Raw genomic sequence first — 13,057 nt, 5'->3', positions numbered from 1 at the left:
TAAAAGGGAACTCCAATATCCATTACACATGAAAAAAGAGATCACAATTTGTAAACTAATATACTTCACTTAAGCTGCTCATTGTTGACTTCTCAGTGTCATTGCATATGTAATCTTGATTGTCATAATATATATATATATATATATATTTCTAAAAAATTCGGTAGACAAAAAAAATAAAAAAATAAAAAAAAATAAAAAAACGAGGTCCTTTGGAAGATTACATATGCAATTATGCATCAAGAATATATTATGACAATCAAGATTCAAGAAATCATATATACTTACCCTCGTACTCATTGCTAAATATTGAACCAGGTTGTATCTTAATGTGTTCTTGGTTTTTTCTGCTTGGCTTACATGCAGGAGCACTAGGGTTCCAATTCCATGGCGTCAAGAACGAGTTATCGAATTCCAAGAAGGACGTCAGTTGCTTGTAGTCGATGGAAGATAAAAAATTCTTTAGACACGTTAGAAGGGATTCTAATGTGGATTTTTAACAATACGAACTTCTCCATATTGGAATATAATTGTAGTTACTAGATCAACGAGTTTACCATCTATCGTAGCAATTCATTAGATTAATCTAATCCATTAAAAGGTTTAATTTTCTTCACATACGTGGATGTAGCTACATTGGATAGAGTGGATGTGTTTTTCCTATATAAGCTTCCGAATTAAAATTTTCTGTCATGAAATTTATTAGTTTAAAGTACGTAAAATATCATTATAAAGAAAAAAAAATCAATTATCTTACATTGTAACAAAAGAAATATTCATTAAGAGAAATCGCAATTTGTAAACTACTACACTTTGCTCCTCGATCTCTATATCCTTGATGGTTTCTCCTTCCTACTACGTTAACTTGCCATAGGTCTCGTTCATTATTCATTCAAGATCACAACCCCTTAAAATCATTGCAGTAAACTCATTGGAGTACGTATACTGATCATGATCATCGTCTCTTACTGCAACGAGTTCACCCTCGTATCCGCGGGTAAAGAATAAACCAGGTTGGAACATAACGTAATCTTGGCTTGTTGTCTGCAAACTTGATTTACTATCACTTGTTGAAGGGCCACTAGGGTTCCAGTTCCACGGCGTCAAGAACGAGTTATCGAACTCCAAGAAAGATGTCAGTCGCATGTAGTCGATGGTTGGTTTATGATCGGCCATTACTTGATCAGCTTCCACAAACTTAGACTCTAGTTCTTCTTGGATGATTGGTTTATGATCCACCATTACTTGATCAGCTTCCACAAACTTAGACTCTAGTTCTTCTTGGATGGTTGGTTTATGATCCACCATTACTTGATCAGCTTCCACAAACATAGACTCTAGTTCTTCGTGTTCCATTCGAGCAGATGATTCAAGTGTCGTGAAACTGATGCAAGACATGTTGCTTGGGGTCTTGTTTGCTTGGTGAAAAGTGAATGAAGGCTTCTAATTTTGTTTTCTTAGAGCTTTGGTGGTTTTGATGAATGAGTGTTTTACCCTATTTATATACGTGGGGTAACTCCTAATAAAAAATGGTCTAGGATTTTCAGAAAAGTTCAATCCTAATTGGAGAGGCATTGTAATTCAAAAATATTTCTTAACAATCAAGAAATTATTACACGTTTTATCATATCTATATATGGAAGGCTAATTCCAAAAATCTCTTTTAATTAAAATTTTAAAATAAAAAATTAATTTTAAAATCTACTAACAGAATTAAATTACGCGTGTAATGGACTGTTTTTTCCCCTTAATTTTTAAAATAAAAATATAAAAAAAATCTAAAAAAAAAAATAAAATGAAAAAAACGAAGCCTAATTTGCTAGGGAAGCGAAAGCCAAAAGACGAAACTACACTCGATTAAAGACCGGCCTCGTAATAAACGGCTGTGATTTGTTATTAATCGCACACATGGACGGTGATGATCAAAGTAACCGCGAGTTTCCTCGCATGCGGCCTCACCGAATTTTTATTTTCTTTTCCCGGAGAAAAGATCGAGTGCTCCTCAGCTACCCTAACTTCCCCTCTCTTTCGTTCTCTCAACTTTTCAATCTTTTAATTTCGTCGCCGGAGTTTCTTCGCGGGCAAATTGATCGGTCGTCGACGGACCATGGGCCTGCTGCGGCTAAAGGTACGGCTGCTTGTAATATTATATCCTTCTTCATTTCTAGGTTCATCGCTTTTGTTATCTCATGCAGTTGTAGGAAGAAATTTGGGGATTTTTTTGGGGATTTTGTTGACTTTTAGGGTTTGAATTGACAGAAAGTTCATACGCTTCTGAATTTTTAATTTTTGAACATCTCTGTGTATGTGTGCGTATATGCAGATGGAATTCATCACAGTCCGTGCGTGTTGACGCTCACTGCAGAAATGGAAGAGTAAGGGGGAAATTTTTTACTGTGAAGTAGGAGGAGGAAAATGGTAAGTTGTAACTTTTTCCCCCTACTAACTCCAATGTGTTCATCTGGTTGGACTTGGTGCTGGTGGTTGCTTAATTGTGGTTTTTGTGTGTTGGTGTGGTTTGCTTATTGTGATTTATTTTTCAAATTAATTATCCTTGTGGTGTTTATGACTGCAAAATTCTTTCGTTGGGGTACGATTCAAAGTTAAAAATTTTAAGAAATTCTATTCTTAAACTTTGGCATTGTGTGGTTATTGTTAGTACCTCGACGCTGCAATAATACAAGGCTAGCGAGAAGGGTGATTTCGACTAGAGTGTGTGTTATAGTTTGTTTCAGCTGCTCTTGAAGTTCTCATTTATTTGGTATATCAGTATATCATGTTTGTAGATAGATTTCCAGGTGATGTGTCGTTCTTTTAGGATTGTCAAAATTCTGAAATGTTTAGATGTTCCAAAGTTGAAAGGATTAAGCATATGATTAGTTGATGAAATTTTTCGCTGTTTGATTCAAGTAAAATGCTTTAAAAGTTTCCTTTTAGTGTTCCTGTCTTAATCATTAGACATTTGTGCATGTTTAAGCATGCAATGGATTTCATTTATTGAGTATTTGGTACTGGCAGTCTTTCCAGAACAAGGGTTTTTGGATGCCAAAGAGTGGCGGATATGTAAATGAGGGAGATGGAACTTTTGGCAACCCTTCAAGAATTGAGCCAAAGCGATCTCAGCAATGGTTTGTAGATGCTAGTGAAGCAGAGCTGTTTCCAAACAAGAAGCAAGCAGTACATATTCCAAACAGCAAATTGAGCTCTGGAATGTCAAATGAAAATGTCCCTTCTTGGGAGAATGCTTCAGGCTTCCAGTCAGTTCCGCATCAATTCATTGACCGGTTATTTGGATCTGATACAGCAAGCTCTGTCAGCTTTGCTGAAAGGAACGTGTCTCCTGTCGGATCAGATAATTGGAATCTAAGGAAGGGTATCGGTGACCAGTTTGGAGAAGACGGATCTGTTAGTTTGTCAGTATCTCATGCTACAGAAGATCCTGAAACTCTTAGCTATGCTGGAATTAGAAAAGTCAAAGTCAATCAGGTAAGGTACGGTGACAATGGCATGCATGCTTCAAGGGAACATGGTTCCAATAGGGAAAATAATAGTAACCTGTCCACAAATCAGGCATTTGATAGGGTAAATGAAACTGGTTTTTTATCAGTCGGGCAGGCCTATGATAAGGAGCACGGTAGTGTCTTACTAATGGGTCATGCCTACAACCAGAGGGATGACCATGGCAGATCAATATGTTCCAACTATGGCAAGGGGGATGAAAGTGTGGTAGCAATGGCTGACAGTTATAATAAAGGGAATGCAAGTATGATATCTTTTGGGGGGTTTCCTGGTGATCAAGATATAGCCATGGGCAGGCCTGTTGGTAACTATAATCAATTATACCATCCTTCTTCAGTTCAAACATCAGAAACTGCGTGCGAGAAGGAATTGGACACATCAAATGCCAGTGCAGTTGATAATACTGCCTTTGTAGCCAAAACAAGACCTGAGTCAGTTTCGAAGAATAAACCCGAGGTCAAAACGTCAAGGAAACAAGCTCCAAACAGCTTCCCGTCGAATGTTAGGAGCTTGATTTCTACGGGCATGCTTGATGGGGTTCCTGTAAAATATGTTTCCTTGGCACGTGAGGTAAGCTTCTGAGCTTCTTGGCCATTTTTGTTCAGTTAGGAATCTAGGATTTCTTTCTAATGACTTGTTATATCCCTTTATGTAACAAGGAGCTTCGCGGGATTATCAAAGGTGTCGGCTATCTATGTGGTTGTCAATCATGTAATTATACTAAGGTAAGTCTTCCTCTCAATAAACTACTCTTGAGGTAAATCATCCGAATGTTTCTCTTCTTGTTTACGTTTTATCATGACTCAACGTGGATATTTGGTTTATGGAAGGTGCTTAATGCTTACGAGTTTGAGTGCCATGCTGGTTGCAAAACAAAGCATCCAAACAATCACATATTCTTTGAGAATGGCAAGACCATCTATCAGATAGTGCAAGAATTAAAGAGCACGCCTGAGAGCTTGTTGTTTGATACACTTCAAACTGTGTTTGGTGCTCCGATCAATCAGAAGGCTTTTAACAGTTGGAGAGGTAATGAATTCCAATTATTGTTCTCTTCTTTCTGTGACTTTAAACATTCATCAATTTTAAATTTGTATCCAGCATAGCTTGTCTCTTCCTTTCGCTTATTTAAACGTTTGTTCATCAGAATCCTTTCAAGCGGCAACTCGTGAACTTCAGCGTATTTATGGAAAGGAGGAACTGAACTTGTAGGTGTGTTTGTATAGAGGATTGGAGAAAGTTTTTCTTCTTACGCGCGAAATAATTACTTTTTAAAGTATTTTGTATGGCAAATGGATGGAGGAATTTATGCTTTTTTGTGAATTGGGTACAGTTCAACTGTCACTTTATAGCTCTCATTGGGTTGCTTGTGCAGTTTTGTAGCTCGAGCTTTTTCTTCCATGGCAGAGTTTACGAGTCAATCTCGTTTAACCCATCATACATTTAGGTTTCTCTGGTTCCGACATTAGCCCTTGAAAATTTTAGAAAACAAATGGCTATTTTCTGTTTCCCTTCCCCTTATCCTCACCCTCGACTGTCAGCAGGTGGCGGTGGTGATGTCGGAACTAAGGTTTACGGTGCTGCTCTGTTTGCTATGGCACTGGTTGGGGCAGTCATTTTGGCTAGTTGTGAACATGGTTTCAGTTTCCTTCTCGTGAAATTGGAACAAAGTTTTCCGGTGGCAATACCGTCCGCAAAGTTTTCCGGTGGCAATAAACGCTACATCCTGACTTAAGATATCAAATTATGATGAGGGTTTTTGCTGACTATAAAAACATGTGGCAAAGGCTTCAAGTTTAGACACATGAAAGTCTCAGATAATAAGCATCCAATCTATCTTTTAACACACTAGGAAGGAGATGGGGCAGTAAACAAAAATGTGCCTGCCACAGGTTACACGTCAAGTCTTTACCACGAACATGTAAAACGATGAAAATCTGAAACAATAAGAAACTACCTTCCACACACTAAGTTTCGAAAGAATGATACGAAAAGAAGAAAAAAGGAAAGAGATCACAAGCACCATCATATTGTATCGTCATACAATTAGCTTTTTCGTCTTTTCGAACATTTGTACGTCTTCAATATGCCCCCCCCGTTGATCACAATGTTACCAACTTAAGAACCGCAGCAAGCTGATCTTTGTGCAGCTTGACCGCCCCCGGCTCCCTGGTCAGGTTGGTTGATCTTGATTGTGGTAGGCTACAACGCCGGAATAAAACCAAAGTCATTTAAATCCTTAAACAAGCGAGCTTCGGAAAAAAAACAAAAAAAAAAAAAGAAAGAAAAACGAAATGGAGATTATATCCTTTTAATACAAAATCGGAAAGCAAATGAAATACCTCAGCCCTAGTGTCGGTATCTGCAAGCCGTTGCTTTATGTCTCTTGCTATTGAAAAGAAAACTTGCTCCACATTAAGATTCGTCTTTGCACTCTGCATTATGCAATATCTTTCAGTAAACAGCAACGTTTATTATTCAACTAGTTTCCGCAATTCTTAGGCGTTACTTACAGTTTCAAAGAACTTGATCCCATATTCGTCAGCAAGTGCTTGGCCCTTGGAGGTAGGCACAGCCTAAAAGGAGAGTGAAGATAAGATCAGGAAGGGTGCAAACATATGTTTCTGTAACTAAAAAAATTCCGAGCAAAACTAGGACCCCGATAAGAATTGCCCCATTTACTAAGACCAGGAAGAAAACTCTTGCTATGGTGCCAACAAGCATCATCAACATGCAAGATAAACAAGCTTGCCCAATGATAACTCGAAGCAATCTGAAAAAAAGGCATCTTATCATGATAAATTTCAAGCACAAGCTCACCCGTTTGCTTTCGTCCATGTCAGCCTTGTTCCCTACAAGTATTTTGTTAACATTATCTGATGCATGCTGTTCAATGTTGCGAATCCAATTCCTTATGTCTGAAAGCAGCAACAAGCCAAGTGAGAAACTTTCAAACAAAGCAGATTCAAGTAAACCAAAAGTAGAAGAGAGGCAGATGTTGACAGGTAAGAAATTGGAGTAAGGGAGAGAAGTTTACTATTGAAAGATGATTCATCGGTTACATCATAGACCAGCAAAATGCCCATGGCTCCACGATAGTAAGCTGGGACAGAAGGAATAGTTAATAGAGAAGAAAATTTATTATCTAAAAAGTAATAGAGCACACACAACACACCAGCAGGGCATTCAAAGATATGAAGTCACTTCAATGTGCCTCACAGGCCCTATTGTAAAGTTTTTCATAAAAAGTTTCACCCATTATTTATAGGCTTCTAGCTCTTGGTTAAAAAAACATAGGGTACTCGCAGGCCACTTCAATGTGCCTCCTCACCCTGCCGCAAGTAACAGACTCGAGCAGCAGCTAGTTAACTGATCACAGTTCCAGTAACTAAATACTTTGTGGGAACTTGCATTATGGGCTTGCAAACCCCATGGAAATACTGGTCTCAGCCAGCACCAATTGAGGAATTCATCAGATACAAGAGATGACATCTTTTCCAGTTTCTTTTTGTAAGGGTCATCCAATGTACATACTAGTAAAAGATGCTCTGCATCTGAATGTGCCTGTTTCATGCTTTATTTTGGGACCACCTTGTCCAGCATGCCTGCTTGGTACTAAAAGTCAACCTATACCCTTTTTCTAGTCTAGAATATATGACCATAAGCATTGCATTTCCTCCTTTACTGCTGGGTTCCCATGTTCCCCAAGAGCCATTCTGGCAACAGCCTGCTTATAATCCACCTTTTAATGGGACCCTCACTCTTCCCTTTTCTTCTAAAAGGCACATTATTTGGATCCAATCGCTATTTTCTTCAAAAGCCACTTGTAACAAAAAACTACGACTTTTCTGGCCAATTTTTTAGTAAGGAACTCAGGATGTAGAATTTAAAACCTTGTCTCTAGAAAAACTCTGAAAGTGGAAACTAAAAGGTGTCGAAAATCTCATGCAAATCCATCTTCCATCAAGAGCAACATGGGCAATGAATATACCACCATCAGTATTTTGTAAAATCAACATGCAAGTACCTATGATAATAAATTTTTACCAGTTGTGATCGTACGGAACCGCTCCTGACCAGCTGTGTCCCAAATTTGGAGCTTAATTCGTTTTCCATCAAGCTCAATGGTCCTTATCTTGAAATCAATGCTTCACAAGGATAAATAAGCCCATGAGGTTTAGGAAGCTTCTAAACAGAAAAACTTATCAGATGCAATAAACTCTAAGGCCAGGGAACACACACCCAATGGTTGTTATGAAACTAGTGGTGAAGGAACCATCTGAGAAACGCAAAAGAAGGCAACTCTTACCAACACCTGCAAAGATGAATAGAAATTATTAAGACATGTATCCAATTTAGCATTGGCTATCTGCCAAGTACATTATTTGTAATATCAAAATTCCTATACCAATTGAAGCAGTCAACATGCTACCGACCGTGTCAAGTAAGAACTAGAGTCTCCAATATACTACTTAGTTAGGTATTTGCTAATCTAAACATATTGCAGCAAAAGCTCCATAATATAATAGATAAAGTGGTTCATAGAAACCGCATTTTGGTTAGCAACCTATTATAAGTTACTACTCACGTATAAGAGCAAATACACGTGACTAAACTAGCAAGACATTGCATTCAACACAAACTTTAAAAGAAAAAAAAATGAAAAATCATAAACACGAATGCACGACTTCATTTGATCAAAAAACTGAATCAGAAGCTCAAACAACCGTTCATAAATTCCACTACACTATACTATAATCAAATGCTCACATTATTTGACACCAGAAGCTCATAAATCAGGAAGAAATAATTTCAATCTGAATCAAACCAGATCTAAACTACCCAGAAAGGAAAACCCCTTTTTCCAATATACTTCTGATTGAAACCCTAAGCTCATCAAATCTTAAAGCCTAAAGCCACATTCTTATGATCTGAATGCAAAAATGCTACAACTTTCCAATACATCATACCATTTGCTACAAAATTGACACATTAAACATAAAATCGATCTAAAAATTCGGGAAAAAAATACTCACCGCTGTCGCCGATCAACAGAAGCTTTATGAGGTAATCGTAATCGGCTCTAGCCCTCGCCGGTGGAGCAGCCATTCTGTTTTTTTGGGTTTTTTTTTATCTAATCAATGAGAACTCCAATACAATCAAATCCAAACACTATCTCTCTCTGCATACATAATCAAAGAGAAACCAAATCAAAAACCCAGAAAGCATTCCTCCAGAAAAATCACAAATCCATAAAGAAAGAGAAATTAACAGCAGCAAAATACCAGATCAACAAAAAGAGATTTAGAGAGAGCGAGAGAGAGAGAGAGAGAGAGAGAGAGAGAGAGAGAGAGATGGGGATTTTTTAGGGTTTGGGTGCCAGAATTAGAGGGGGGAGACCTTGAGCGGTTCACACAGACCTAGCAAAGCTCCTGCTCCTACTATGGTGGGTTGGCTAATAATAATGCGCACTGTCTCCTTCTTCCCTTTCACCCTTTATTTTCCCTTACACCCTCTGCACACCATGCGCACGCTAGCAGCTCTCAATCATTTATGTACAGGGAAAACAGATTTGTTTGTTTATGGGGAAAAGTAGGAGCCAATGAGGATTTGACAGCTTGAAAACCTGGTTTTGGGTGCCACGTGGAGTGGGGTTAGTGGGGTGGTGGTGAGATGTGGTCCAGTAAATGTTGAACTCTTTGAGAAATTTTTTTAATATCCAATATTCAAATGGTACTTTACATGTTATAAAATAAGTAGGGAAAACGAAAAAAAGATACAATAATGCTTTTCTTAATATATTTTTGTACCACAATTGTATACAATTTTAAGTGATATCTGATGTGGACAGTCATATCTTTTAAATTAATTAGCATTTAATTTCAAAATGTTAATCAATAATTAATAAAAAAATTGTTAATTAAATTATGATTATGGTATATAATAAGTTTCCTTCTTCCACCTAAGATTATTTAAGTGTTTTAATTAATAAAAAGATTGAAATTAAATGATGTATCTTATCCAACTTATCTGCCATCTTAAGGTAGTAAATAAATATATTATAAAATTGTGATAAGAATAACATTACTAAAAAATATATCATTTTCTCCCCTTATGTTATGACATGTGGAGTACGTGTTGCATACAAATGAGTCTTATATGGACACCACTAATGACTACTCAAATACGTGTTGTATACAAACGAGTCTTATAGTAAATGTTGAACTATGAGAAATTTTTTCAAGTATTTAGTGTTCAAGCAGGTACTCCATATGTTATAAAATAAGAATAATATTTATTATTCAAATGATGAATAGGAGCTTCTACATAAAACTCTTTTGAGTAGGTACTCCTCATATTTGAGTAACCAAGAAAAAATATATCATTTTCTCCACTTGTGTTATGATATGTGGTGTACGTCTTGAATACAAACAATTCTATATGGACACCACCAATGAGTACTCAAACACAACAAAGACACTGCTAAAACACTACAAATGCATTAAAAATACACTAAACAAGAGACTTTCAAAATGACACCTTAACATAAATTGCATCTAGTCAAATTTTGACATCCCTCTTAACTAATTTTTGTAGTGCATTCTTAATAAACGTAGCCAAAATTCTATGAAACTTTAAAGTCTATCTCTCCAGCGATTATCACCTAGCATCGGCGTCCCTCTCTCCTCACCCTCTCAATTTCCCCTATCCGCCGGTCCTTGTCTCTCTTTCTTTCAACAATGGACGTCTAAGCGTGCAACTAATGGGGGTTGCAAGTCAAGGGAAAAAGTTGAGATTCAATCATAAAATCAATTGACAATACGGAGAATATTTCACCTTATATATAAGTCTATCTAAGGTCTCATCTCTCATCAATATGGGTTTATTCTCAATTGACAATACGGAGAATATTTCACCTTATATATAAGTCTATCTAAGGTCTCATCTCTCATCAATATGGGTTTATTCTCAACATTCCCCTTCCCCCAACATGTGGCAAATTTTCAAGCCAAACACGTGGACAATACAAATAGGGTAACATGAAGCATGTGTGGCAATTGCTCTCACATGCGAGACAACATGCTCTTATACCATAAAGAAAATTAAGGTTTCACCATAAAATTGGCAATACAAAGAGTAACCTAACTATCTCATAAGCTCATACAATGTCCATTCTTTTATCAATATGAGATTCATTCTCAATTCTCAACTTTCAACCTAACCCTAACCCGAACCAATCCTTTACAATTGAATTGGATTAGGTTTTTGTCCGGTTGCAAGTTCAACCTAAATGCTAAACTAAGAGTATTCTTAGAAATTTCTCAAAATTATCAATTCACAAATTCTAAACATTGAAATAATCACTTTTCAATATTTGATCAATATATCGTCAATAGTTGATCATAGGTCATTAATGCTTGATCAATTTTTTTGTTAATATTTGATCAATATATCGTCAATATTTGATTTTAATCACTTCATTAAGGAAAATTTGTAGCATTATGTGTGAGTTTATCCCACTAAACCAAAGTATCAAACATTACGTTAAAAAAGTACTAAACTTTTTTAATTAAGAGAAATATCCTGTTAATTTCATCTATTCATATAGCAACTGGTTGTGTATAAAAAGCAAGGAAAACGTCAAACGATGCTGCTTCCATGGTCGCAAAACCGCGTGAACACGGCACATACTTCCAGTGTCTTTATTTGCAATATAATCAAACTAAAGACTGGTGTGGTGGAGTTAATCAAATATTGAATAATAATTGGGGGGTTATGTGGGTGAATAGAATTTTCAGTGTGTTAGAAAGATTGCTCGTTGTACCAAGTGTTATGGATATTTGAAAAAAAAAATCAATCACTTATATTATAGCATTTGATATACCAAATCACGTAATAACTAATAGTGGCCCCACAATGTGACAACTGGTGGTGAGTTTGTGAAAATGTCTCCATGGTGGGCGACTTTGACGGGCTAAAAGCCAAAGGCATTGTCTTGGCCAAATCCATGGAGTTAAATACAGCAGGGCCAGTTGAACTTTCGCTTATCTGTTTTTCTTGTTTTGATTGATGAATGCCATAAAGAAGATGTTTCTTTGCCCACTCGTCTTCTCTCATCTAGTCTTGCACTCTTTGCTTAATTGGTAAGGCATTGAACAACTACGTGTGATATGTGTTCAACTTCATAGAATGGGGGACGATAATAAAACGACAATTAAAGAATTACTAGGTTAGTCGCACATACGTGCATTAGTGATTTCGATCGTAGTTGCGCATGAGCCACATAACAAAGCTCACATAAATCACATGGTCAAGAACAACCCTAGCATACCACGGAACTTGAGTGCATCCATGGTCGCAAAGAAAGGATAGTTTCTTTCTTCTCATATAGTCTTGCACTCTTTCTTTCTATTGTGTGTGATTGGTGTGTTTTTAACTATAGATGCATGTGAGTCTCATAAAGATGACAATATACCCCGCATAGTCTGAATTGAACGTAAAATTGTGAGACTCATGTGTATCTACAGTCAACGTATGATTCTAGCCTCGTTTGAACGCCTTCCAATGATTTTCCAACCCACCCACATGAGAAAAGTCAGTCATAACGGTTGGTGCAATTTGCCTATTATAATAAACACACCAGTTAGATGCTAACCAAAACAAAAAGATTGGGTCAAGGGAATCAGTTTTGTTTCTAGCTGGGTTTTCCCCTTTTAATTTTTTCAATTTTCTAGTTCAAGTTGATGCTCCCTTTGTCCATACCTTCCACTCATTGCATGTTGGTTTGGATACTTGAGCAGATAGAGGTTCATAAACAACGAGAATCTAGCTAGCCTCGGCAGCCTGCACATAAATTTCTCCTATGAATATTGTGGGCCTTTGAAAATCTTCAAGATTCATGCTTTTTCACATCTTCAAGATTAATATTTTCCTTAAGGCAAGAGCAGCACTAGCTTTTGTTAGCAATCTTCAGGGTACAATGACAAAAATTTGAAGGTAAAAATTGGGGTTTTAGGCTGATACAGGTTAGGCCAGTCAGTCAAAGTGCTTGGTCTTTACATTCAAGTTTGAATCTCCCTCTACAAATCTGCATCAAACTTAATAAAAATAAAGGACTTAGCTTTTTGAAGAACTCATTTCAGAAGCAAGACAGAGAAAGGAGTGAGTTAGTGGTAATTTATATGGATATTAGGCCTGACAATTTCTTGGATGACCCATTAACCCAACACTAAACGACAAGAATATAACAGGTTTCAAGTCAACCTATTAACAAGTCACGTTGTTATCTAATCACTTATTAAGAACTCATTAAGATAATGGGTTTGACATAACATAATATGTTAAGATAACAGGTATGACGCAAACGCGACTAACACGACCGATTTGCTATGTTTAATGGATATCCAAATGTATGTTTTACAAAATCATGGTGCCTCTCAAATGAAATATGATTGGTATACAGAGAGAAAATGGTGTCATTTTGTTTGTATATATAAAAACAGATGATATGTGCATATTGGTATATAAAAAAATGGTA

The 13,057-nt window shown here is 36.8% G+C and overlaps 2 protein-coding genes across 4 annotated transcripts; one reads left to right on the top strand and one right to left on the bottom strand.

The window, feature by feature from the left end:
* The first annotated feature begins 1,973 nt into the window (after positions 1 to 1,973).
* Positions 1,974 to 4,877, top strand: LOC103930710. The gene is made up of 6 exons (XM_009340080.3): positions 1,974 to 2,128; positions 2,324 to 2,418; positions 3,019 to 4,089; positions 4,179 to 4,244; positions 4,350 to 4,548; positions 4,667 to 4,877. The coding sequence occupies exons 2-6, from the start codon at positions 2,416 to 2,418 to the stop codon at positions 4,729 to 4,731; spliced, it is 1,404 nt and encodes a 467-aa protein (XP_009338355.2). The 5' UTR covers positions 1,974 to 2,128; positions 2,324 to 2,415; the 3' UTR covers positions 4,732 to 4,877.
* A 463-nt stretch (positions 4,878 to 5,340) lies between these two features.
* On the bottom strand, positions 5,341 to 9,086 carry LOC103930712 (ras-related protein RABE1c). Of its 3 annotated transcripts, none has more exons than XM_009340083.2 (9): positions 8,940 to 9,086; positions 8,556 to 8,701; positions 7,762 to 7,834; positions 7,567 to 7,667; positions 6,557 to 6,622; positions 6,340 to 6,437; positions 6,033 to 6,095; positions 5,862 to 5,954; positions 5,341 to 5,721 (listed from the first exon to the last, which is right to left on the bottom strand). In XM_009340083.2, exons 2-9 carry the CDS (start codon positions 8,626 to 8,628, stop codon positions 5,638 to 5,640), a joined length of 651 nt encoding a protein of 216 aa, XP_009338358.1. In that variant the 5' UTR covers positions 8,629 to 8,701; positions 8,940 to 9,086; the 3' UTR covers positions 5,341 to 5,637. The 3 variants fall into 3 exon arrangements, with proteins under 3 accessions (XP_009338358.1, XP_009338357.1, XP_009338356.1); XM_009340082.3 differs by having other exon boundaries at positions 8,920 to 9,079; XM_009340081.3 differs by having other exon boundaries at positions 8,805 to 9,032.
* Between the last annotated feature and the right edge of the window lie 3,971 nt (positions 9,087 to 13,057).

Source organism: the organism of the source record quoted next, unplaced genomic scaffold, assembly GCF_019419815.1.
Source record: "Pyrus x bretschneideri cultivar Hongxiangsu unplaced genomic scaffold, Pyrus_bretschneideri_v1 Contig39, whole genome shotgun sequence".
NCBI classification, from domain to species: domain Eukaryota; kingdom Viridiplantae; phylum Streptophyta; class Magnoliopsida; order Rosales; family Rosaceae; genus Pyrus; species Pyrus x bretschneideri.
The sequence above is the reverse complement of the archived record's forward strand: the minus strand, read 5'-3'. Positions and strand labels throughout refer to the sequence as shown.